At 38.7% G+C, this 23132-nt stretch overlaps 1 protein-coding gene across 14 annotated transcripts in view; it reads right to left on the minus strand.

Annotated features, from left to right (window-relative positions):
• The window catches only part of NF1 (neurofibromin 1), a 110419-nt gene that overhangs the window by 82323 nt on the left and 4964 nt on the right, over nucleotides 1-23132 (minus strand). For 13 of the 14 annotated variants that reach the window (XR_014229922.1, XR_014229923.1, XR_014229924.1 and 10 more), the window contains exons 2-14: nucleotides 16495-16638; nucleotides 13810-13893; nucleotides 11329-11519; nucleotides 8939-9045; nucleotides 8609-8676; nucleotides 8288-8363; nucleotides 7620-7777; nucleotides 6785-6958; nucleotides 6494-6616; nucleotides 6121-6195; nucleotides 4813-4944; nucleotides 1607-1741; nucleotides 938-1051 (exon numbers count right to left, since the gene is read on the minus strand). Coding sequence is in view for 9 of the 14 variants with exons in the window: in XM_082328206.1 (XP_082184332.1) it covers nucleotides 938-1051; nucleotides 1607-1741; nucleotides 4813-4944; nucleotides 6121-6195; nucleotides 6494-6616; nucleotides 6785-6958; nucleotides 7620-7777; nucleotides 8288-8363; nucleotides 8609-8676; nucleotides 8939-9045; nucleotides 11329-11519; nucleotides 13810-13893; nucleotides 16495-16638 (1581 nt within the window). In the remaining 5 variants the exon portion in view is untranslated. Of the gene's footprint in view, nucleotides 1-937; nucleotides 1052-1606; nucleotides 1742-4812; nucleotides 4945-6120; nucleotides 6196-6493; nucleotides 6617-6784; nucleotides 6959-7619; nucleotides 7778-8287; nucleotides 8364-8608; nucleotides 8677-8938; nucleotides 9046-11328; nucleotides 11520-12761; nucleotides 12847-13809; nucleotides 13894-16494; nucleotides 16639-23132 lie in introns of those variants that run through there. The other variant, XM_082328207.1, reaches the window with a different exon arrangement.

Raw genomic sequence — 23132 nt, forward strand, 5'->3', positions numbered from 1 at the left:
TATTGATAGGTAGTAGTATGTTGACACTATTTGTAGTAATTCTTGTTGAGGCAAGGTTTAGCAAAAAAGCCTTAGTTTACCTGCTAAAATTCAACTCTTTATGTAAAGCTTTAATAGCATATAGGTATAGTTAATCCTTTTTTCAGTCTACCTGTGAAAACCTAAAACATGAAAGATGTCAATGAAGCGCACACTCTACAGTGCACTTTTTAGAATGGGAATCTAAAGAACGCAGAATAATATAACTGGCACCATGGATTTAAAAAAACAAAAAACCAAAAAACCTTTCTGTTCCATTATGCACAAGGAGAAGCTGCAGCCTGCTTTCATCGTACATGAAGCGCTCTGGAGACCCACCATAGTGAAAACCACACAAACGTTACAACTGAACTGGCAAAGTCACAGAGTCAGCAACTTTGCATGGCAAGGCTAAAAATCAGCAGTAACTTTGGTGATTTGTTAGCTTCATCAGTCAAAGCTGGCGGGAAGAAGATTTCAGTAGCCTGGAAGTATCCAATCCATCCCTCCCACACATAAAACCTCCTCCGACTCACAACAGAACACAGAACCAGCCCCTGCATCAGGCATTTTTCTCACAGCCATTCAGAAAACATAGAAGAGAAAGGGCAAGCGTAATGGTGCTCTCCGCAAAGATGGAACAGAGGAAGTGTCAAACTGTATTTGATCAACACCAGGGATGAACAAACCATATTGAGAGGTGCAGGGCAGTCACAAGAGACAGTACGAATTGCTTTTTTAAATTTTCTTATGGGCCTCTCCTGTAAAACTTTCAGTGCAGGAGACATTTAGAAAAAGATCCATAGAGACCAAACTCTAAGACACGGAACTTTGTAGCTAATCGATACTTTAGAGCTTCTACAAAAGCCTTGATTGTCTGTGTACTAATTATCTGGCGTAGAGAACATTTACCCCTTACCTCCATGGCTTCTTGTGCTATATCTGGCATGCTGGATTGAGGAACAAGTTGTACAAGGCCTGTAATTAATTCAGCCGTGCTACCTTGTGTCTCAGGCCCTTGCTTCCTTGGATTCTAAATAGCAAAAAGGAAAGCAAGTTTGTAAAACTTTTTAATGACTGACGGTGTTACTGACTGCTACAGTGGCATTCCTGTAATTAAAGTAGGGGGATTTCTGGATCTTTAAGAGACTACCTCATTTCTTTTTAAGCTATGATACCCCTTGCATATCGTATCTTTGACAGAATTGAAATATTTTTAAATTAAATAATACACAGACCTGAGAAAATTTAAGAGCGCATCTGTCTTTCTACTCATTGAAATCATGACTAATTTCCCCCCCCCTTATTTTAGTTTTCTTCTTGTTCTATTCCCCTCTCCTTCCCCCCACACCCCCTTCAGAGCTACAGAGCTTTATGCTCCCTTTCATCGTGTTGCTCTGGTTCTGTAAAATTTCTTACAGTTTCTTTTTGGTTTTGCCTTTTTCCTTTGAAAAAACAGAAGCATTATAACCAGAGAAAAGAATGAGCAGGGAAGTATCCTGGATACCAGGTTTATGTTTTTAATTTTTATTCATTTAGTAGCTTCACAAGTAAGTTTTACTATGAACAGATAGTATGATATACTTACACACAGCAAAAGCTTTGGATCAGCATGGATCAGTTTTACCAAGGATAACAGCAAGAACTTGTAGCTTCTGGTTTCCAAATCAGTAGGTTTTTCTTTGAATTTAAGGCTTGTCATTTTCTCCTTAAATGTAAGACTCTGATGGAAGGAAAAATCACAGTCATTGTCAGTAAGGTAGTCGACATAGTAGTTATAATTAAACATCTTGTGAAGTGCATTGCTTTTATAAACTATAATTCATGAAAAAGTTTAAAAGTGTATTAAATTCACTCAAGTATAGTCACATAGCCTTCTACTTAAAAATCCCCTTTTACACATGCACATGTTATCACTTTATTATGTCTTTAAAGTTTACTTAGGAATTGTTTTAGCGAGCTGCATGTGGACATAAAAAAAGTGTTTGCATAAGGCAAACTGTGGCAAAAGAAAAATGGATAAAAGGACTAGTAAGAATTCAGAGAGATTTTCTCTGGTCTGAGAAAGAAAGAAAAACAAATGTTTCCGAGTAAGCTTGAATACATGAGAGGGTAGGGAATTTTTTTCCAAAGACAAAGTATTTTCTTTATTTTCTGCCGTAATCACAGTCCACATAATAGCACTTTCATCTGTACAGCCTCTGAAAAATGCACCTTTCAGTTTTCACAAGGTACACAGTGCATTGCTTAAAAAAAAAAAAATAAAAAAAAAATCTAGCTTCATCTGAAAAAGTCTGTAAACTACTTCTGTACCAGTCAAGTTCCTCATGTGAAGCGGAGGACAGTTTAAGGCATGTATTGAGAGCTCACATGAGGTATTCTGGTTTGACTCCGGTCTGGACTGTATCATACTCTACCACTGCTGTTCACACAACAGAATCCAGGTAGCGATATGACCAATACATTTAACAAATAGTCATACATAGCGTTGGCTGTGAAATAAGTATATATGGATTGTACCAGTTGTAAGGATTTAAAAAATTGCGTTTATACTTCAATCCTATAGTGTGCGCAGCCCTCCAAAGCAAATCACCCTGTTGTATGGCAATCAACTGCAGTTTCTTCATCTCAACAAAAATAATTTGGATGCATACTAAAGTCTATGAAAAATACCATATATACATGTGTGTGTGTTCATATACACACACACATATACATACATATATTAAAAAAAAGTGACCTTGCGTTAATTGGTCCCCAGTATGTCCAAAGACAAAAGATCTTCATCTCTCTCCAGTAAGTTTACAGAATTTATCTTTTCATTAATTTTAATCTTACATAAGCAGGGATTGAACTAGTATTTTTGCTTACAGCTACCAAAATAGTTATGAGACAGTAACTTGGACAAAAAAATCTGCCATTGTGGATATTCAACACAAGACAGAACACAACACTCTTTAGGAACTCAGCTTTTTAAACTATTTCGTCTCATTTATTACTTGCAAAGATCTCAAACAATAACATGAACTTGGTTTTCATTTTTACTAAACTTACAAGTTTTGGACAAAAAAAATAGGTAGCTTGAAATCATCCTCAAGGTAACTGCAGAAGAGATATGGCATTGTATAATTAAATTCTAGAAGGCATTAGAACCTCATGCTATTTTGCTAAGTAGTTAGTGTAAAAATATAGAGAATTAAATCTACCACATAAAAAAAGCACCTGATCAAGAAATTGATACCACACTGGTGGAGGAAACTAATTCTGTTTTAAATCTTAGTTTGCTACAGTTAAGGGAATTCTGAGAAGAGCCACAGGGCAAAAGAAGCTGATTCCTTTCTGTGAAGCAATTTATTAACTTCACACAATCAAAACTAAGGACTATCAATAAACAAAGACAGGGACATGACCACCCTCTACAAATACACCAAGGGGATAAACACCGGTTTGAAGCTAACAGACAACACTGGAACAAGAACAAATGGGGATAAGTTAGACAGAAATAAGTTTAGGCTGGAAATTAGAAAACAGTTCTAACCACCAGAGCGGGGAGATTCTGGAAGAGCATCGTGATGGAGAAGTAGGGGGCAGAAGGAAAAGAACAGAACCAACAAAAAGCCATTCCTTCTAGGAAGGAGCTCGACTGGTTGTGAAAGGGATTGCCTTGCAATTGCCAAGCAGAGTGCTGAAGAGGTCTCCTCCAGTCCTGCGTCTTATGTAAAACATGCTACCTCTTGGATCCCAGCCGGAGTGACTGCAGTGGTAACTATGCACAGAAAAGTCAGAGCAAGGAAGGGCTTTTCTGCGGTAGTTACAATGGGTCATACTTACAGCAACAGAGGCCCACTGCCATGCAAAACAGTGACTGGTTGGCATCTGACCATGTGAGCGACAGCAGCCAATAAGAACGGAAAATAAGAAGCAGAAGACAAAGCACCACCAATCAATGTCAGAGTTGCCATTACAACACCCCTGCTATTTTCTCAACAGATGAATATATACATGTAAAAAAGCAAGTTAAACAGGTTGTAGCTTTCAACTAAAGATTATTTTGATCATTTGCTTTCATTTGAGAAGCCCAATAGGAATATTTTCATGTATCATTTTAGGCCTTCTAAAACAACCAACCAAATTCACTCGACACATCAAAAGTCCTAAATGGAAAGTTCAGAAGAAAGGCAATGCAGCTGCATGTGAACTTATTAAAAAAATCTGGATGAACTACAAATTTGAATTTACTCAAGATTTTTTTCCAAGACAACCAAGAATATTGACTTTATTTCATAATGGTTGAAAAATCTTTTACTTTGTTGCTGTCACCAAGACCAAACAGTCAACTTGCTCAACAGAAAGCAAGCAAGACAAATGAAGAGATACTCATGCCAATCATGGTAAAAGCATTGCAGTTTTCGGAAATTATTTTCACATCCAGAATGCTTTTGTTTTTCAGATTAAACAAGAATGGACATATTACCTAGCTATTCACACAGCAAGAAAGCTTAAAATGAACAGTTAGCCACAGAGGACAGTTACAGAAGAAATACTCCTATGTTGCCAGTTTAAGAGCAGCATGAAAACTGAGAAACATACATCACTGACTAGAAACAGTTAGTCAACAGACTAAAACCTGCAAGGTTTACAGAGCATGTATGGCTCTCTGTTGCTTTCTGGATTGCAATGTCCTTCCCCCCTCTAGTTTCCAGTCTAAAGTTAATGAATAAAAAAGCTGGAATGGAATGGAGACACAGGAAAAACAACGGGTTTGTGTTTCAATAGCTTCTTTACAAGTCTTACCGGAGTCATGCGAATTGCTTGATGTGCCCCACAGCCTTGAATAGCTTTATGAAGTGTCTCACTGAACATGCTGCGAAGCTCCATGGAATGGCAGTACACAGCATCGATCTTGGGCCACCAGTCCAACGCAGACTAGAACGAAAACACAGAAAAGCTCAAATGGTAAACTGGTAAATATGAGTTAGATTACGATTTGTTTTATACCTCTAAAAGTTACAAAAGCTGCAGAATAACTAACCTTTACACATGAGTATTTTACATGGTATTACCAGTATGTTAATTTTGCATTCTCACCATAAAACTCATAATATTTAAATGAGTTGTAACAGAAGCAATACTTCCAACTTGGCTGCTTACTGTATTACTCTCCTTTCTGAACGGGTCCAAACCCTGAAACCATGAATGCATGAAACCATGGCAGATTTCAGGATACTGAATGTGAGTAAGTAATACTTCAAAACAAACAATGTGCACTCAATTTATTGTGATACACTAAAAAAACCTGAAAATTGGTATTTTAAGTGCTTGATAATAACTGAAAAGCTGTATTACTCCACCACAGATACACCACCACATCCACAGTAGCATTTTCACCCCTATTTGTCAAAGTGCCTAATACTTTCTTTTTTAATAATATTGTGTTTTCATTACAATGTTGGGATAAATGAAATAGAAAGTGTTACGTAAATTAAGTAAGGCTGGTTGCTCAACACTGATTCTATTTTCATACTGATCAGGAAAGTACTTCTGAACAGTATAAAAATTAAAGTTGCATTTGAGTGACTTGAAGTACAATAACACATTGAAGACGAACAACTGCACAAACTTTCAAAATATGTTTGGCACTCAGCATTTACTACAATTTTACACTATTTAAATTCATACTGGTCAAATCCCTGAGCAAAGCCACGAGACCAGCTCTTCCCCTAAGTTCCCATGTCAATATACTAGAAGCAGTAGAAGGTGGTGTAACGATGAATGTCCCGAGAGTGTTTTTCATGTATCAGTAAAGCACTACCTGTTATAAAGCCAGAGAACATAAGATTCATTTGTCATCCTACATGAGAGGGTATTAAACCATAATTGTATTGAAATGTTATACTGGAATACAAGCTCTTAAACTGGGAATCCAACTGGTGGACAGCATGAACTAAGATTTGTACATCCTTCCTTATTAGCAAGCAACTCTTGCTGCATGGATACAGGCAACAAGATTTGGTCTACTATTCAAATTGTATTTAATAAGCAGATATTGATCTGAGTAGAAGCCACAGATTGCTGGGCTGATTAAATACTTTCAGAACTTACATTTGTGATGATTCGGTGGAGAGAATTTACCAGTACATAATGAAATGTTGATGGGGAATTCTGTGCCAAGCAGATCTACAATAAAAATACATAAAAGCCACTTAGGAACATCTTTTTCTCTGCCATCTTTCTTATCACACTGAATAACATACTGAAGCCTTTTTATTAAACTGACAAAGCTGTCAAATCTAAACTTGAAAAAGTCTAACCAGCTAAGAAAAGATTTATAAAAACATGCAGGGATTTATTACTAAGGGATATTTATACAGTTGAACTTATTTATGAGCTTCCAGCTGCTGGTAGCATATCTTTTATAATTGACAGCTCATCAATAGTATGAGGAGAATGACTTACCAGTAAGTAGTGTTCTCACCTTGAAGTGTTGGTTATTATGAGGGTTTATGCGGAAGCAGGAAACTAGGCAGTCAATCATAAGGTCTACATCTGCATTTTGATTGCCTCTTGAAAAAGGTTTGCTTGGATTAAACAGCAAATTCTATATATTTAAAAAAATATATATATAAATCAGATACCAAGATTATTCTTGTCTGCTTTCAATACAAAACTTTCCATTATGGTATTCAATTAAGGAGAAATTCAAAGTTTATTTCAGTATTTTAAAATTCAAATTTCTTCATTGCAATTAGGAAACAGACATTTTTACCTTAAGATCTACTACCATGGACTGCACTAGTAGGAAAATGACGGAATTATCTTCCCAGTTGATGTAGGTAGATGCTTTGCACAGTTTAACACAAGCAATAGCAGCACTTTCAGTCAGCTGTCTGCTCCCACTGTGGCCTGCAAGTGCTTTCCTGAGATTGTCCAGGAACAGTTTCTGCAGAATTCAAATCAGGAATAGTTATAAGCAGAGCTTTGGTAATCTGCGGTCAGGGTTTTTAGATCCTTAAATATTAAAACCAAAACAACACTGCATTTTCTGATCAGAAATCATGGATATCGGGACTGCAAAAAACAACTTGATGCAGCATTCTGGAGAAACGTTATGTTTATTAAACACATTAATTTTGAATGTCTAGGGCAATCAGAATGGCACAAAGATAGATGGTTGTTTACTCTTAACCATAATGTTTGCAGCCACATCAAATTCGCCATCTGCTACAGGTACTGCAGTTATGGAACACGCAGTACACACACCGCAGAAACCTCGATCAGTACAACATAGGCCAGCGAGAAGCAAGGCTAAGTTTGCTACTGGTGGAGGCAGGGGAAATCACAACGCTAGGATTCAAATCTCCAAGGAGATGTAAAAGTTCTGAAATAATATTGTTTGGGACATACTATCTGGATGAATTATTGACAGTGAAACAACATATGTTAGGTGAGAACTTAAAAAGAGTGCAGAAATTTACATATGGAATTGTAACGTGCTTTTTAAGCAGGAAAGACAAAATAAAATATACTTGAAATATAGAAAAAGCAAAGACAAGTATCCTCTAGAAATCAGAACCAGAATTCAGATACTTTTCTTCTCTTACCTTGTTCATTTTAGTTTCCTCTACCACATCCTTTGCTATATCTTGGATTATCTCTGGACACAGGACCAGGAGTATGATTTGCAGTGGCCAAACTGCTGCTTTACGTTTCGTGCTTTCAGCAAAGCCATCCACTAAGTCAAACAACTTCTCTGCACAATCTGCATAAAATATAACCCCAAGTTCAATACCCATTTTCATTATGACAACGTAAAGAAGAGGTATAAAAGAGCAGAGGGATGGCTCCACCTACACAGAAGAAAGTTCTGTTTTGAACATTACTAGGGATAAAATGGTCTCGACCCAGTTAAAGACATGGTTTACCTGAAAATATAAATTTTCCTCTCTTTTTGACTAGAGACAAATACAGCTGATGTTCTCTTAAGTTTTTTTTTTTTCCCAGTATCAAGATGAAAAATATATATTTAAAGAGTTTCCATCTTTTAGGTTTTATTGCTTTGTGTTGTGAACCACAAAATGCATCTCTTTAGAAGGTGAGTCAGGAGAGAAAAGAGACGGCAATATATCCTTGCCTGCCCTGACAAAGGTTGACAGAAATTTGTTTCTTATTTGCAGCCTGCACAAGAAGCAGAGAGGGCACAAAGTGCAAGCGAATGTGGGGATGTCTGAGAAACCAACTTTTAAACACTATGACATTTGTTATGCCTTACCAGCCATATCAGTCTGTGGTGTTTGATACAGCTTTGTGAATTCATCAGGATAGTTTTCCACCCAGTTCCAAAACGCCTGTAGATAATGCAAAACATCTTTACATTCCAGAGCTTGAAAATATTTTTTCAGAATTATGTATTTAAATGAAGAGAGATTTTACTCTTAGTTCTAATCACTCGACATTTCTTGCAAAATAGGTATGTATCGAAGGGATGCACCAGCATATATTTTATAGTAAATTACTGAAATGCAACTATTCCTAAACTAGATAAAGTCTGCAAATAAGCAATGAAACAGAAAATAAATATTAAAATACTTACCTTTTCAAGACTGTTGATAACAGCTAACTGAGCTACTTTCTTAAGGGCTTTAAACTTGAATACAGTCTCTGTAAAGGTAAAACATTTCCGCATTTAGAGAATAACCTTGGTTCTAAAAAGCAACACAGATTATAAAAGACATTTGAAGTGCAAAGCAATTTTTAAACCCATGTCTTTATGCTACTTAAGTATTTTAAAGTATTTTGGTAAATATATGACTATTTGGAGTAAAACACAGCAATAAAAAGATATACATATCAATACCGTTGTGTCATCTCTAACTAGCCACATGCAGGTAACAATATTTCAAAACACAAGCTCAAATCATACCTTGCAAGAGTCGTTTTAGTTTCGAGCAATCCACACTGATGTACTGTAAAAGTTCAATATCATGAACATCAGCATTATCTTCTGAACAAACAGTCAGTTCCTGTAACCTAAAAACACGCAAAGTAAACTAACTTCTCTATCAGATTATATCAGACAGGTATGAACACATACCTATGATTCTACACACTTGAATAGCAGAGGAATATTATACGATCTCCTCAGATAAACTCTTCCAGGGTTAGAAATGAAAGACAGACCTTGCATGATTAAGATTTAATATTATAGTCTTATTCCATACTCATCCTGAAAAATGGATCCAGAAATACTAGTGATGAGTCTTACAAGATACCAATACCATCTGGTGATAGTCTGTTTGTGCCCAAGATTTGCCTAAATCCTTCTGTTATCTACCATACCGTAGCAGTAATCTTGTCATCTTTTCATCTAAATATTAAGTTTGTGGAATCACGACACCTTTAGACTACTGCTCCTTAACAGCAAGTCTTGCCCTAGCTAATTTCTCAAGAGTAAAGCAGTGACTGACGGTACTTAATACCGCTGAAGTGAGCTGCAACCACTCTTTGTAAGCTAAAGAAGGTCCATGTTTTTCTGGCCTAAAGAAACAGGATGAAGTTTAATCACAGCATTTTAAACACAATGGCATCTTTTCACACTTTTGTATTAGATGATTTACTAAACATCTCACCAGATACTAAGCCACTAATAACTAAATCATATGTTCTCACAAACTAAAGATTGCCATGTCTTGTTCCAAAGCTACAGATGTGTTTTAGACATGGAATGTGATTTCGAGTACTACACACAAAAGCAGTTCTTCATTTCTTCAACGCCAGGGAAACTTAACAGCCCTCGCTGGGAATGAGAAGGTCCCCACTGCCGTGCTTTTTGTGCCAAAAATCCCCCAGCTGCTGTACAAGGCCTAGAAATATGCCTAAACAGGAAGCACAGGTCAAAGGAGCAGCAATGCTAACTGTCGGCAAGCTGACCCCTGTGGAGATCAGCAACAACTGGTCAAATATTTAACTATTTATGTACGAGCCATCTCGAAGTGAAAAACGGGTTAGGGAAAAAGCACTATGTTCCAGCTCGAATGGATGGTAAGAAGGGCTTTGGACCTTGAGAACTAAACTGTGCTACAGCCATATGAATAAGCACAGATCCACGGACTAGATTCAAAGGCTGTCAAAAAATTTCAGCTGAAAAATCCTATAGAAGGAGCAAAAGAAATTGTTTCCATTTCCATAAGCAACAAAACATAATCAACCTATTGAGTAAAACCACATCCTCCACACTAGCTGCCAAGTCCATGTTCTTGAAACAGAAGTTACTAAAGGCTCTGTAAAAGTTTTTAAAATACTTAAAATTTCACATCATTAAATCATTTTAGACTGATTTCTGAAATGCAAATATTTTCCAAAATGTTGGAATGGAATTGTTTTTACATTATAAGGAATATATAAATCTTTGTTTCAATTACATTGGCACACCCATTGCTATGCGACCACACAAGGCTGCCCAAGCTCCACTTCTAATAAATCAAGGATGATGTCAGCTGTAACAATGTGTGATAAGAGCTAAGCTACTTCAAGCAACTTTCAAAAAACATCAAAGTATTTCAGTACTAAAAAGCTTACTATACAACTCTAGTGGCTTGGCAAATGCTGAAGCATCAGAACGACCTGGAACAGGGCAAAAAGAGCAAAGAAGAGATGGAAGCTCTTCTCACTTACAATAGCAGAAAAGACAGCTATTTTTACAGTAAATGTGCTGTGAAATTCAAGTCAGTCAGAAGACAAATGGGTCTTTTCCAACAACTAACAAACAGTCCAGCTGTTTTGTCCCCTTCAGGCACAAGACAGATTTAACATAAAAGCCTTCAAGCAGGAAAAATTAGGAAGGAAAACAGCCTTGGGGCTCCAAGAGAGCTGTGGACAATCAGAAATTTTGCATTCTAAACTCATAAGTAAATGGATACAACCCATTACCTTCAGTATCCTTTTTTTTCCTGAAACACCTTGCACCCACAAGAACTTATTCAACTAATTCGGCCGAGTTATCATTAGTTTCACTCTACAACTGCATTTGACTTGCACTTATCAAAGCAGATTAAAAAAAGCGATAAATGCAGCTCACAGAAAATACGCTGGCAGTAACCTAGAATGGATACGAAACAGGTTTGTTTTGTAACCTGAAACGAGTAAAATTTTGAAAGGTAGAGGGAGTTTCATTTAAGAACTATCTTGTTAAATATCATTTAAACAGCTAACTTTTCTGAAATTAGAAAGACTACAATTCATGACAGATGTTCTAGACACCAGTGTTTAGTAGATCTTCTAATACACTAAGTCAGGCTACTGAAAAACACCTACCTGGTGGAAATGCGGCTGAACACAGCATTAAAGTTATTGCAGCTAAGAGAAAAAAGAACCCCAGAGGCAGAATTTCGTAGTTCAGCTGCATGCTGGTTCCCTTCACGGTAAGTGTGGATGAAGTGGCAGATTTCTGGCAGCAACTGTTTTACCAGCATAGTCTCGTCTAGTCGCATGGTATCCTTTGGTTGCTAAAAATAAACATTCAGTATTTCATGAAATTCCGTTTTGTGGGTTTGGAGGCAAAAAAATGGAGCATCTGCCACTGGTAGGCACAGGACCTGAATCTGAACTTCTAATTCTGCCTGCAGGCTACCACTGACCATAGTGTAAGTAGTCGACACAGAAAAGGCTTCTTCCCATTTGAACAATAACCCGTATCATTCAAACCATCTTACATTTTCAGTTAAGTCTCCAAAATACGTAGGGCACCAAGCTGATCAATGTCATCAAGGAGCAAGCAAAATATCGAACTAGTTTTTGAAGTAAAACACGTTTCTGTTTTGATGAATGCACCCTGTTGATCTGTGTAAAGTATTCGCAGTAGAGCATTACTATCTCAGCTTTGAATAGAAGCTCAAAAGGCAAAGACTCACCCTTCCTTCTCTTTTGGGTAGTATTCTAACCACCACATTTTGACAGCAAATATTTTATATAAAAAAAAATGAACCAAAAAAGAGGTGCTTCTCCCTTGCTCTTGCCTGGGATTGCTCTATACGAGTCAAAAATGGCTTAACTTTCCTGCAAAAGAAAAATCTAATTTTTGCCAGTTTGCACAGCATGAGACATAAGGAAACTATTTATGAAAGAATTCAAAGTGAAACTTTGCTCTACTAAGAGCAAGTTTTACCAGAAGGGTCAGCATTAAAGCTTTCTAAAATTCTACCAATGAATTTACCATAGGGAATTGGGAAGTTTCAGAGACTCCCACTTAGTTGACCTGAGTCCTGTTGCCATGAGAACTCGATGAAACATTGAGCAAGAACAGCGAGCAAGAAATACGTCTGAAGATATCACAGAACACAACGCTCTTTGTATAGAACTTTGGCTCAGTCTTATTAAACATATACTGGCTCAACTTGCTCTCATTTGAATTGACAAAGCAAGAAGTATTCAGCACAATTTTAGGCTGTTCAAATATCATCATCTATCAGGAAAAAACCACTAATGTTTCAAACAATATGCATATAAGAAATATTTGAAAAGAATTAATTTCCAAAGTTAAAACAGGTTTTTTTGACTCACTGCATCAGAGACACAAAAAGTGCCAAAAAGAGGTATTTACTTCAGCTGTAAAAGCTGAAAAGTATTCTGGAAAATGTATTTACCTGGATCTTCTGTGAATTTAGAAGGGTCCACAATTATTCAGACTGTTTTAGTACTGTAATATAAGATATGCCGCTTGACAAATCTAACCATAATAAGGTCATTACCTTATAAAGAAAGAACCTTCAAAAACTGTTGCAGGGAAACAGCAAAGAGCTTAGATGATTTCATGACATTCATCCAGGAATACAGCTTTAAAAAAAAAATTCCTTTCTTGTTAAAGGAATAAACCATTGCAAATTTTGCTCACAGTGAAGTTTGGCTTTGCAATTATACAGTTTAGCACAGTAAGTCATACAACCGTTTACATCCCAAAGGTAATAGCAAACTGCCTTGCAGCACAGCTCTGATTGGAAACCTCAGGACTCGACTCCCAGTGGAAGTTTGGACATGGTTAACTAATGTAATCTAGGAAACACCTGCAAAAGTAATCTTTAGAATAGTGATAGCAAAGTTTCTGCTGCATATGAAGTACATGAAAAAATCACTTCACCAAATGAAAGTTTTAAGAAATTTAAAGAAAAATCAACACTGTGTGCAGAAAAATTACTAGCATACAACTTAAAATACTTGTACTGAATTATCTGCTACCTTCAAAATTATTTACTATCCCATTATTTTTTTGGTTTAAATTGTGGGATGAAAATGTTTTCATGCATCTATTCAAAAAGTACTGAGCAGAATATGCCACAAGCATTCACAGCTTATAAAAATCTAGCGAAGCTTCATAACCACATCTAACTCTTCATTTGGGTTTGTGTCTTCCCTTACTCCAGTTCACACGTCTCCGAGTACAGTTGTCTGCAATTCTTTTTAACAAATTATTAAAAGAAAATAATCATTTGTAACTCCACAAATTAGTTGAGCAGTGGGAAGGACAAATTCAAAAGTTTACTTGAATCTATTTAGCTGAAAAAAAAATCACTGATTCTAGCCGAGAAAAAAGCACCCCACAAATCCTTAACGTATCAATTGCATCAACTACTTGCATTTATAGGAAGTTTTAGTATTTTTTAAATGGCATTCATCCTACTTCGCTCTAAATCAGTTGAATTTTAACTTTAGTACCAGCAATAATAGACACACAAGCATTTGACTTGCACTCTCTAACTCATTTGATTCCAACTTAGCAATTGCTTATGCAAGCCTACTCACCCCTGCCAGACATTTTTCCAGTGTATCCAAGATAATCAGCTGAGATAGATATAAATTCTTTTCAGCAGTTTCTCCAAATATTCTCTAGAAGTAGAAAGGATAGGGATTCATCTGAGACACAGAAATTTGACTTGTAATGCATTAAAGTAACGTGGCAAAGTGGCACAGTAAGTTATGGCTCGTTTACTGCTCTGGTTTTGAGTTCAGAAATAAAGCCAGCAAAAATTAGATTAAAATAGGAATTAAAACCTTATTGCTGAAAAAATCTCTTTATCCAGAATGCAGTGCCAAATCTAATAAGGAACAAACAGTTACCACAAAGTAAGACTGGAGGTACATTGCAGCCCCTTAACTTCATCAGGCCTATAATTTATTCAGAAATTAAGGTTCTACCTTTTCAGAAATTATTTTGGCATCAATTACTGCTGACTCTTTTCCAATTATGTATTTCATTGCCAACGTCTTAATAGAACTGATGTTACAACAAATCCATATTGACAAGCTTATTAGGACCGTTGCAAAATTTAGCACAGACCACAGGAAGGAACATGAGACCCTCCAAAAAGATGCCACACTTCAGATAGAGAACAAAGGCAGAATTCCATCGGGTGTTTAAGCTAGCACCCAATTTTATTGCCAACAGTAGCGACTAGTTCCAGCAATAGTAAGACAGCAAAATAAAGCAGAAAAGATTTAGCCAAAAATATGTTGGTACTACTGCCTACACATGGAACACACATAGAAGTCACCCAAAGGAAGCTGTATTTTAAACCGCGTGAGAGGTTAGCTCAACTAAACCTAAGTTTCAGCAGAGCACAAACTCTCAAGACTTTTTTCTAAACGTAAGACCATTATGACAGTCTCTCGGTCCGTTTTGTTTCAGCTATAGAAATCCTTCAAAAATACTGCCGATTCATACAGTAGCTCAGTCCATCAAACAAAAAACGTTAAGTCTTGCTCCTCGGTGCAAAGCAAATGTTGACTTTTTTAATTGACACTTTTAGCTATGTCTTTCCTCTCAAAATCTGTATATCATATACAGAAACTTGTTTTAACTGTTTAGTTTTCTCATTTATCAGACAATCATCTTGCACATCAACACATTCCTTCATGCCTGTAAAGTTTAATTAAAATAAATTCTCTCTCAAAAGGGATTACAGGTAACTTTCAGCAGCCTAAAATCCCTAGCAGTAGGGCAATGTATTTTCTGATTTTATCAATCTTTTGTAGTGTTTTAGCAGATGCGCATCTCTCTACAACTGACATGCAAAAGAGCTCACTGCAAACTATCTTACTAAAACCATTAAAAAAACAGTACTGCTAGAGTTTGTCCAGTTCTGTTACCTGTTTGTGGAGATTCCACATGATCACAAGTCAGATGGCTTCAAAACTCAATGAACTAAACTTTTCTCATGACAAATCCAAAACCAGACCTTCATGAAAAAAAACCCAATCTTTCTCCTCATAAAGGCTTCCTAAACTTTCCATTTACCCAACTTGATGGTAATAGTTATTTTTCTAGAGTCAACGCACTATGGGCATCCACGTTCTTTTTTTTTTTTCTTTCTAGGTTTCTCTTCTCTTTGGTTCCACTGAGATCTATTTAAAAAGACAGCTCTAGTGATGCTGAGCAGTCACATATTTTGATGGATTTCAGGAATCATTTTATGGTTCCCTTGGAGGCAGAACAAAAAAAACAGTATGCAGAAGGAAACCATCTACTAGACACCTGGCTCTAAAGATTTCTCTTTGGGAACTCATAGAAAAATCACCTTTAATCTCATCCCTTCACACCAGTGTACTGCCCTCAAGTATCAACATTAAGTAGTTTAATGAGAGGCTGAATTCCATATCAAACAGTAAATGGAAGAGTTGTGTATCACTCCCACATATTTTTCATTCACTTTTCTTACTGACCAGTAAGGTATCCCTTTGGAGGCATGAGTCTAGAGCAGCACTATTAGACAAGAGATTGTTTTCAAACATTTTTCTTACAACGCTCTAACTGAAATTCATCTGGTTGTTAAAATACATATATATTTTATATATATACACACACAAATGCTAAAACATCCAAACAGCCTGGAAAATCCAAATAGCCTAAGTTTTAAATCCTTTTCCCTTCTTCCTTGCCCAGAATGATTCCTGGCAGGTCATGCTCTGGCAGGACAGATGAGGGGAAAAAAAAAACCTCCCGGTGCTGCTGCTCAGCAGCTCCTTGGCCCTGCTGCATTCCTCCTCTATAGGCTTCGCTAGCATTGCTTCCCTAGCTAACTGAAGCACCTTTCCATGCAATGGAAAACATCCTCCCCCACCTTCTAACAAGTAGCACATTCTACTGGTATCTAAACATTGCTCAGAGACCCAGGGTAGTATGTACCCACTCCTTCGCTAGCCACACACCTTCCCAGCTACAGACCCTTCCCATGACCAACAGAAGGTTCCCCTCCATCACCACCTTCCTCTAGATTTCTCTGCCACAACTATCTCATCGCCTTCATATATAACAGAGCTCAGTGCTGTTGGTGAACTTCAGCACATCGAAGATGAAAAGAAAAAAAATTAAGTGTAAAAGGCAAGCAACAACTTGACTAAATTTCAAGTGACTCTCTACGGATTGTATAATACAAATAAATAACAACCATTTTGAAAAATCACCGAACAATCCAAAATTAGAAAACTTACCATGTTATTAACATTTTTTAAGATATTAGTGAGACCACTGATGACCAGGGAAAACTTGTACTTGGAAATGTTTATGAGACATTCCTTGTTGTGCTCCGTACTGACTTTGGTGTGGGTATTCTGCTGGCCAGCCTTTATGGGAAGCTACAAAGAAAGATAAGCATTATAAGCTTTTTTTAAATTGAAAGTTACATCTTTAAAGATAGGTTAAAAATTCTTGAGACACCAGAAACAACCTTGAAAAACATTCTACAAGAGACAACTACAAACACATAATTTCATTTTCTCTACTTTCATCTTTCTATTATTTATCTATAAAACAAAATACTGAAGTTCACCTATTCCTTTTTCTCAATTGAAACTAAACCTCTATTTTGTGATAAATTTTCTACAAACCAAATGTCAAAGCAATCAAAAGGAGCAGAAAAACACGAGTACGATAGAATTCTGAGAAGAAAAGTTTCTTTATTTCAAAAATTGGCTTGTTAAATACCCAAAACCTTCACAAGGCTAATACCTGCAAGAAATAAAACTGCATCTTGAAACCTGAGAGGCGGTAAAATCACAGCAGCTCACAAAGGAGGTGAGCTGGAAGGCGGTAACAGTGGTTCCACGCGTGTCCTCTGCTCCTTCGCAGGACAGAACTGGCCAAGAGGTACAACCGAGGCCCGGGAGGAACTACGACCAACGGCCTCCGCAGGCCCTAAGGACTTGGGTTACGGAGGGGCCCCCACACAAACGGGCCCCACTGCTAGCCAGGTGACGAAGTCTCAGCCTCAAACACGCCTCAAGCACCTGCGAGCCAAACACAGCTTGTGAGCCCCACATTACCTACCCTTGCCCAACACCCAGTGGTAAAAACTCGACTTGAAACGCATCTTTTCCAGAAAAGATACGGTTCAGAGTGACTGCACAAAACTGAGATGTTGCTCCTCCTGTGGGAACACTAGGCACTTTGTTTCATGCTGTACCCAAATTCTTCAAGGGTCACAAACGAGTCACTTCCCAAGCACGCACTTGCTTCCCCTGCACGCTCCTCACTGGAGTCGGCCCGCTACGAACCACCACGCAAAAATGTGAGAAGCGATTCTTTGGAAAAGTTCATTTTACTGAGGATTTGTATTTTTAAAAGGCAAACAAATGTGGGAACAAAAATGGAATCATTATTATCACCTCTTTCTATAATTCACACATGCCATTTGTATTTTAAAGCGTGACCTAGGAATTCCCTATCTATAGAAACTTTAATTACTAATGCAAGTTTTAACTAATTTTGACTAGAATTCTTGATAAACACGTACTCTGAAAGACACTGATAGCTCAAAGTAAATGCCAGGATGTAATATTTTTGCATTAGAAAGGGGGGAGATTGAGAGAGCAAGAGTGTTGAAGAGAGGTTAAAAGAAGCATTCCAAGGAATTACAACCAGCTTCACAGCTGCAAAATGCTTGAAGAGCAGCCTCCCAGGCTGGGGGCCTCGGCAGACCTGGGGAGGGCACTTGCCATGCTGTCACCCACTTAAACTGCTGCCAGCAGTCATCAACATCTCTGCCGACCAGTTAACATTACTCTCTTTGTTGATAAACGTTTAAAGCCTATATTTAAAATGTTAGATGAATTGTATTAAAGAACCCCAAGGCTGTTACTTTTTTTTTTTCCAGCAGCTTTGACTGCATCATTAAATGCGGTCTACTTAACACTGACATCTTCCATTTGTAGGGAAATGGACCTCTTCAATATACTATCTAGTTTTTATGCCCAAGTGTAATTTCCTCCCCATATAAACTGTGGTTTGGTCTGGGTTTGAAGTATCTGTTCTTTTGGTACCACAGACTAGGACCACAACGGAACCTGGCTGTTTTTTTCCTAAGAGAATGGTTGACTCTTAATTTAAAAAAAGGACTGAACTGCCATGCTAGATCACACCAAAGACCCAACGGCACCAGAAAGGTCCATGAGGAATGAATGCTTGCTTTTGATTCAGACAGTGGCTTAGGGATCTGTGGCACCAAGGGCTGCATCCAGGGAACCACCCTAAGGGACCACCCCGCCATATCCGATGCTTTTCGCCTGCACGACCTCCTACAGCACCAAGCTCCACAGGGCAATCAAGGTAATTACAAAATGAGGTGGAAATTCTCTTGCAAGTGTTCAGATTGTAATGCTTTAAAACAGGGCGATGCATTTCAATGTGCTCATTTTAAAACTAGAAAAAGCAGAACAAACAGCATTTATGACTCAAGCTTTGTTTTCAGTGTTGGATGTTATTTTTACAATATATTTTCGGAAGTCATTAGTGGAAGATAGATACGTTTAATTAAAAATTTCACCATTACTAGTACTTTTCTTTGAGTTTTCAAGTCTCTGTGCTGACAACAGCAGAAAAGCTCAGTACCACTGAGTGATAAAACACTTCAGAAGTGCCTCTCAAAGAAATTGTGTCATAGATCCACTTCTGTATGCTTCCACACTAAGGAAACATCGTGTTACACACTTCTGGAGCTTCCTGCCACAACAGCCACTGCAACAAGGTCACCTAGAAGTAAAACTGCTTTTTATACTACCATTTAAAATAGGAAACTATATAAAAAGGAAATATCAGCACTGTTGGTTTGGGTTTTTTTATTTCTGAGCTATTTCCTTTGTGCATTCTGACATGCTGGAGCATTATACGTCCCCTAACGGAATGCAGTGCCAGTGCTGAGTGACCAAAAAGAAACTATTTAACTGCTATACAAATATCCATCAATCTAAACATTACAAGAAAAAAAGAAGAAAAAAAGAAAAAAAAAAGTTGACATTTCACTTTCATTGCCTTTGATTTTATTTTAGAAAAAAGAACGACTGACACAAATGGTTTCCTGTATAGCTTATTTGAATTAGAAACAGAAATTAAAACACAAAGCTTAAATATAACTGGAACTTCAAACTATGAACACATGCACCATTTTGAACTCATCTCAGTTTAGCAAAGGGGTAGTCCACTACTCTAATTCAGCTATTTTCACCGTTGAAATAGGAAGCAATAGTCAACAACCTTATAACTACATTGGTGCACGTCCAACCCACACTGAGGCGCGCTGCCGTATACCCTCTCTCTCTAATCCAGTTTGACTACGTCTCGTTAAGGTGTCAAATAAGCTACAGAGGACAGGGAACAATGGCATTTTGGTCTATAATTTGCCTTATCTTAAGCAGTGGACAAAGACAAAATAGGTAGATGAAATCTGGAATCTTTCCAACTACCAGATTTTAAATCTTTTAAGATCAATTAAAAAAAGAACATTGCTGCAAAAGACAAGGAAAAGCCATTAAGTAGCTGAGCCTGACAGTTGCAATAATCCAGTACAAAACCCAGTGTATCCTGAATTCAGGATACAAGTCATCTTGTATATCAGGTATCGCTGAAACAACTAGAAAAGCTAATCTGTAAGATGAAGCATTGAAGTATCTACCAGTTTACACCAGTGATGCAAGCTCCTTAGTTGTTAAAACACCTCTTTTGGCCACATAGATAGTTTAAGTCAAACTTCATTTCTAGAAATGCATTTCTGACTTCACTTCAAGAAGCCCTGCCGACCTACCTACAGCTTCTCCCAAATCTGCTACTGATACAATACTGAAACTGAACCATTCTCACAAGGTTTACTAAATGCCAAAAGATAACAAAGCACTATTAGTAGGAGAAAAAACAACACAGATGATACGAGATTATTATTCTCTTTATATTTCCAAAAGGCATACAACAACAGATAAACCTTAGAAATAGAGATCTGAACCACATGCCCTCAGGAAGACAGGATTGATAAGACTGATCCAGCTGAATTAGTGGCTACTAAAAGATATTTATTTTTTTAAAATCAGTATTTATCACCCGAAACATGCAAATTCCTCTCTCTACTTGCCAACGTAAAATTAAATTCTTCCATCTTCATGAAAAACGTAAATTAAATCACTAATCACAGATATTATTAAAAAATAATATCATTTAAGGAAAAAAATGTGACTAGGCCAACTCATAGATACACAGAATCATAGCACATGGTCAGCTGCTAGCACCTTGGTGCTGGGGAAGGTTATGGAGCAGATCATCCTGAGTGCCATCACGCGGCAAATAGGGGACAACCAGGGGATCGGGCCCAGTCAGCATGGGTTCACGAAGGAAAGGTCCTGCTTGACTGACCTGATCTCCTTCTACAACAAGGTGACCCTTAGTGGATGAGGGTAAGGCTGTGGATGTTGTCTGCCTTGAAAGCCTTTGACACCATTTCCCATAGCATTCTCCTGGAGTAACTGGGTGCTCATGGCTTGGACAGGCCTACTCTTCGCTGGGTAAAACACTGGCTGGATGGCTGGGCCCGAAGAGTGGTGGTGAATGGAGTTAAATCCATCTGGTGGCCGGTCACCAGTGGTGTTCCCCAGGGCTTGGTTTTGGGGATGATCCTGTTTAATATCTTTATCAAGGATCTGGATGAGGGGATCGAGGGCACCCTCAGTCAGTTTGCAGATGACACCAAGTTGGGCGGGAGCGTTGATCCGCTGCAGGGCAGGAAGGCTCTGCAGAAGGATCCAGCCAGGCTGGGGCGATGGGCCCAGGCCAACTGCATGACGTTCAACAAGGCTCAGGGCCAGGTCCTGCACTTGGGGCACAACAACCCCAGGCACCGCTGCAGGCGTGGGGAGGAGCGGCTGGGAGCTGCCCGGCGGGAAAGGGCCTGGGGGTGCTGGTCAACAGCCACTGAACATGAGCCAGCAGGGTGCCCAGGTGGCCAAGAGGGCCAGTGGCACCCTGGCTTGTGTCAGGAACAGTGTGGCCAGCAGGAGCAGGGAGGTGATGGTGCCCCTGCGCTGGGCACTGGTGAGGCCGCCCCTCGAACGCTGTGCTCAGCGCTGGGCCCCGCACCCCAAGGCGGCCATGGAGGGGCTGGAGCGTGGCCAGAGCAGGGCAGCGAGGCTGGGGCAGGGGCTGGAGCACAAGGCTGGGGAGGAGCGGCTGGGGGAGCTGGGGGGGCTCAGCCTGGAGAAGAGGAGGCTGAGGGGAGCCCTCATCGCTCTCTGCAACGGCCTGAAAGGAGGCTGGAGCCGGGGGGGTCGGTCTCTGCTCCCCAGGAACGAGCGATGGGACGAGAGGGAACGGCCTCAAGCTGCGCCAGGGCAGGGTTGGGTTGGGTATGAGGAAGAATTTCTTCCCTGAAAGCACTGTCGGGCCCTGGCCCAGGCTGCCCAGGGCAGGGGCTGAGTCCCCATCCCTGGGGATATTTAAAAGCCATGGAGACGTGGTGCTCGAGGACATGGTTTAGTGGTGGGCTTGGCAGCGAGAGGTTAACGGTTGGACTCGATGATCTTAAGGGTCTTTTCCAACCTAAACGATTCTATGATCTTAGAACATAATACTAAAACAGCGCTTCAAAAGCCTTTTCAACACACAGGTTTGGCATCTGAAAAATTACTGCCCCTAAGCATTAATATGGCATACGTTATTAACCATTCTACAATGGTGTCTGGCAGCCACAAGTCATCTGGTCAATTTTCTGTCTACAGTGATGTGCAGGAGGTCTGTAATCCTGCTGAAGAGAGAAAATGCAAAGGTTTTCCTATGCTTAATCACTCCTACCTATCTGTTTCTGGAGATAAAAGCATTTCAGTCTCTTCAGACTTGTGAGACAATAACTTTGCCAATTTAAAATTTAAAAAAAAAAAAAAAAAAAGCTGGCAATTACTTGGCTATTCCAGAGAAAAAAGAAAAAATGATTTAATGTGCATTCTTAACAAGATCTTAATGGTCAAATTATAAAAACTGGCTTTGAAACTTAAAAGTAAGTGCTACTACAGAATTGCATAGCTGTTTAAGAAGTAGAAAGTGCTGTGGTATCTGATAGCATGCAAGACTGCCATATCTTTGGAAATGGCCACAGTTCAGAGACGGATGTACTTTTATCCGAAAATGTTCAGTTAAGGAATCCCTCTTTGATCATAGATGTTAATTATTAAGAAAAATGGGTGTTTTCCATGTCTGTAGAAGAGATTAGCACCTGTTCCAGGCATCCTCTAGTCTGATGCAATAAGGTACAATCTTTTGCTAAAGGTACATGGACATTAGTTTGAAACTAACACCACTAATGGGCTTGAAGGTCTGTAAGATATTCCACTCAGTCTGTTGACAAAGGCTAACATTAAGCCATGGATTTTTCTTTACCACCTGTAATTAATGAACACAAAGTTTAATCACCTCTATTTAGTAAAAGACTGTATTTAATGTTCCTATTTTCAGAGGTCAGGGAGCAAGTGTAAGTGCTTTATCACTGCAAACAAAGCCACTATTTCAACTTTTTTGTGCAAGATACAACTTTACAGAACATTAAGAATTCAAAACCTGACAGATAAACCTAGTGTGCCACAAGATTCAGAATGACAGCTCTTGAAATCACGAGCCTGACAAACCTTTTAATACAGACAGCAGTCACTACCCAACCACGCACAGGTACTCCGCAATTCAGCACTCTGAAGATGCAACTTCACGGTGGTGGCAGACTGCAGAGCCCTCCCGCTGCCTCCACTGCCTCTCCCTCACGAAAAGCACAGTGGTCTAAATCACCTTCGGAGAAGGGAAGGTGGGAGGCCGTTCCAGGGGAGCCACC

This window comes from Platalea leucorodia (assembly GCF_965183815.1).
Source record: "Platalea leucorodia genome assembly, chromosome: 16".
Lineage (NCBI taxonomy): Eukaryota > Metazoa > Chordata > Aves > Pelecaniformes > Threskiornithidae > Platalea > Platalea leucorodia.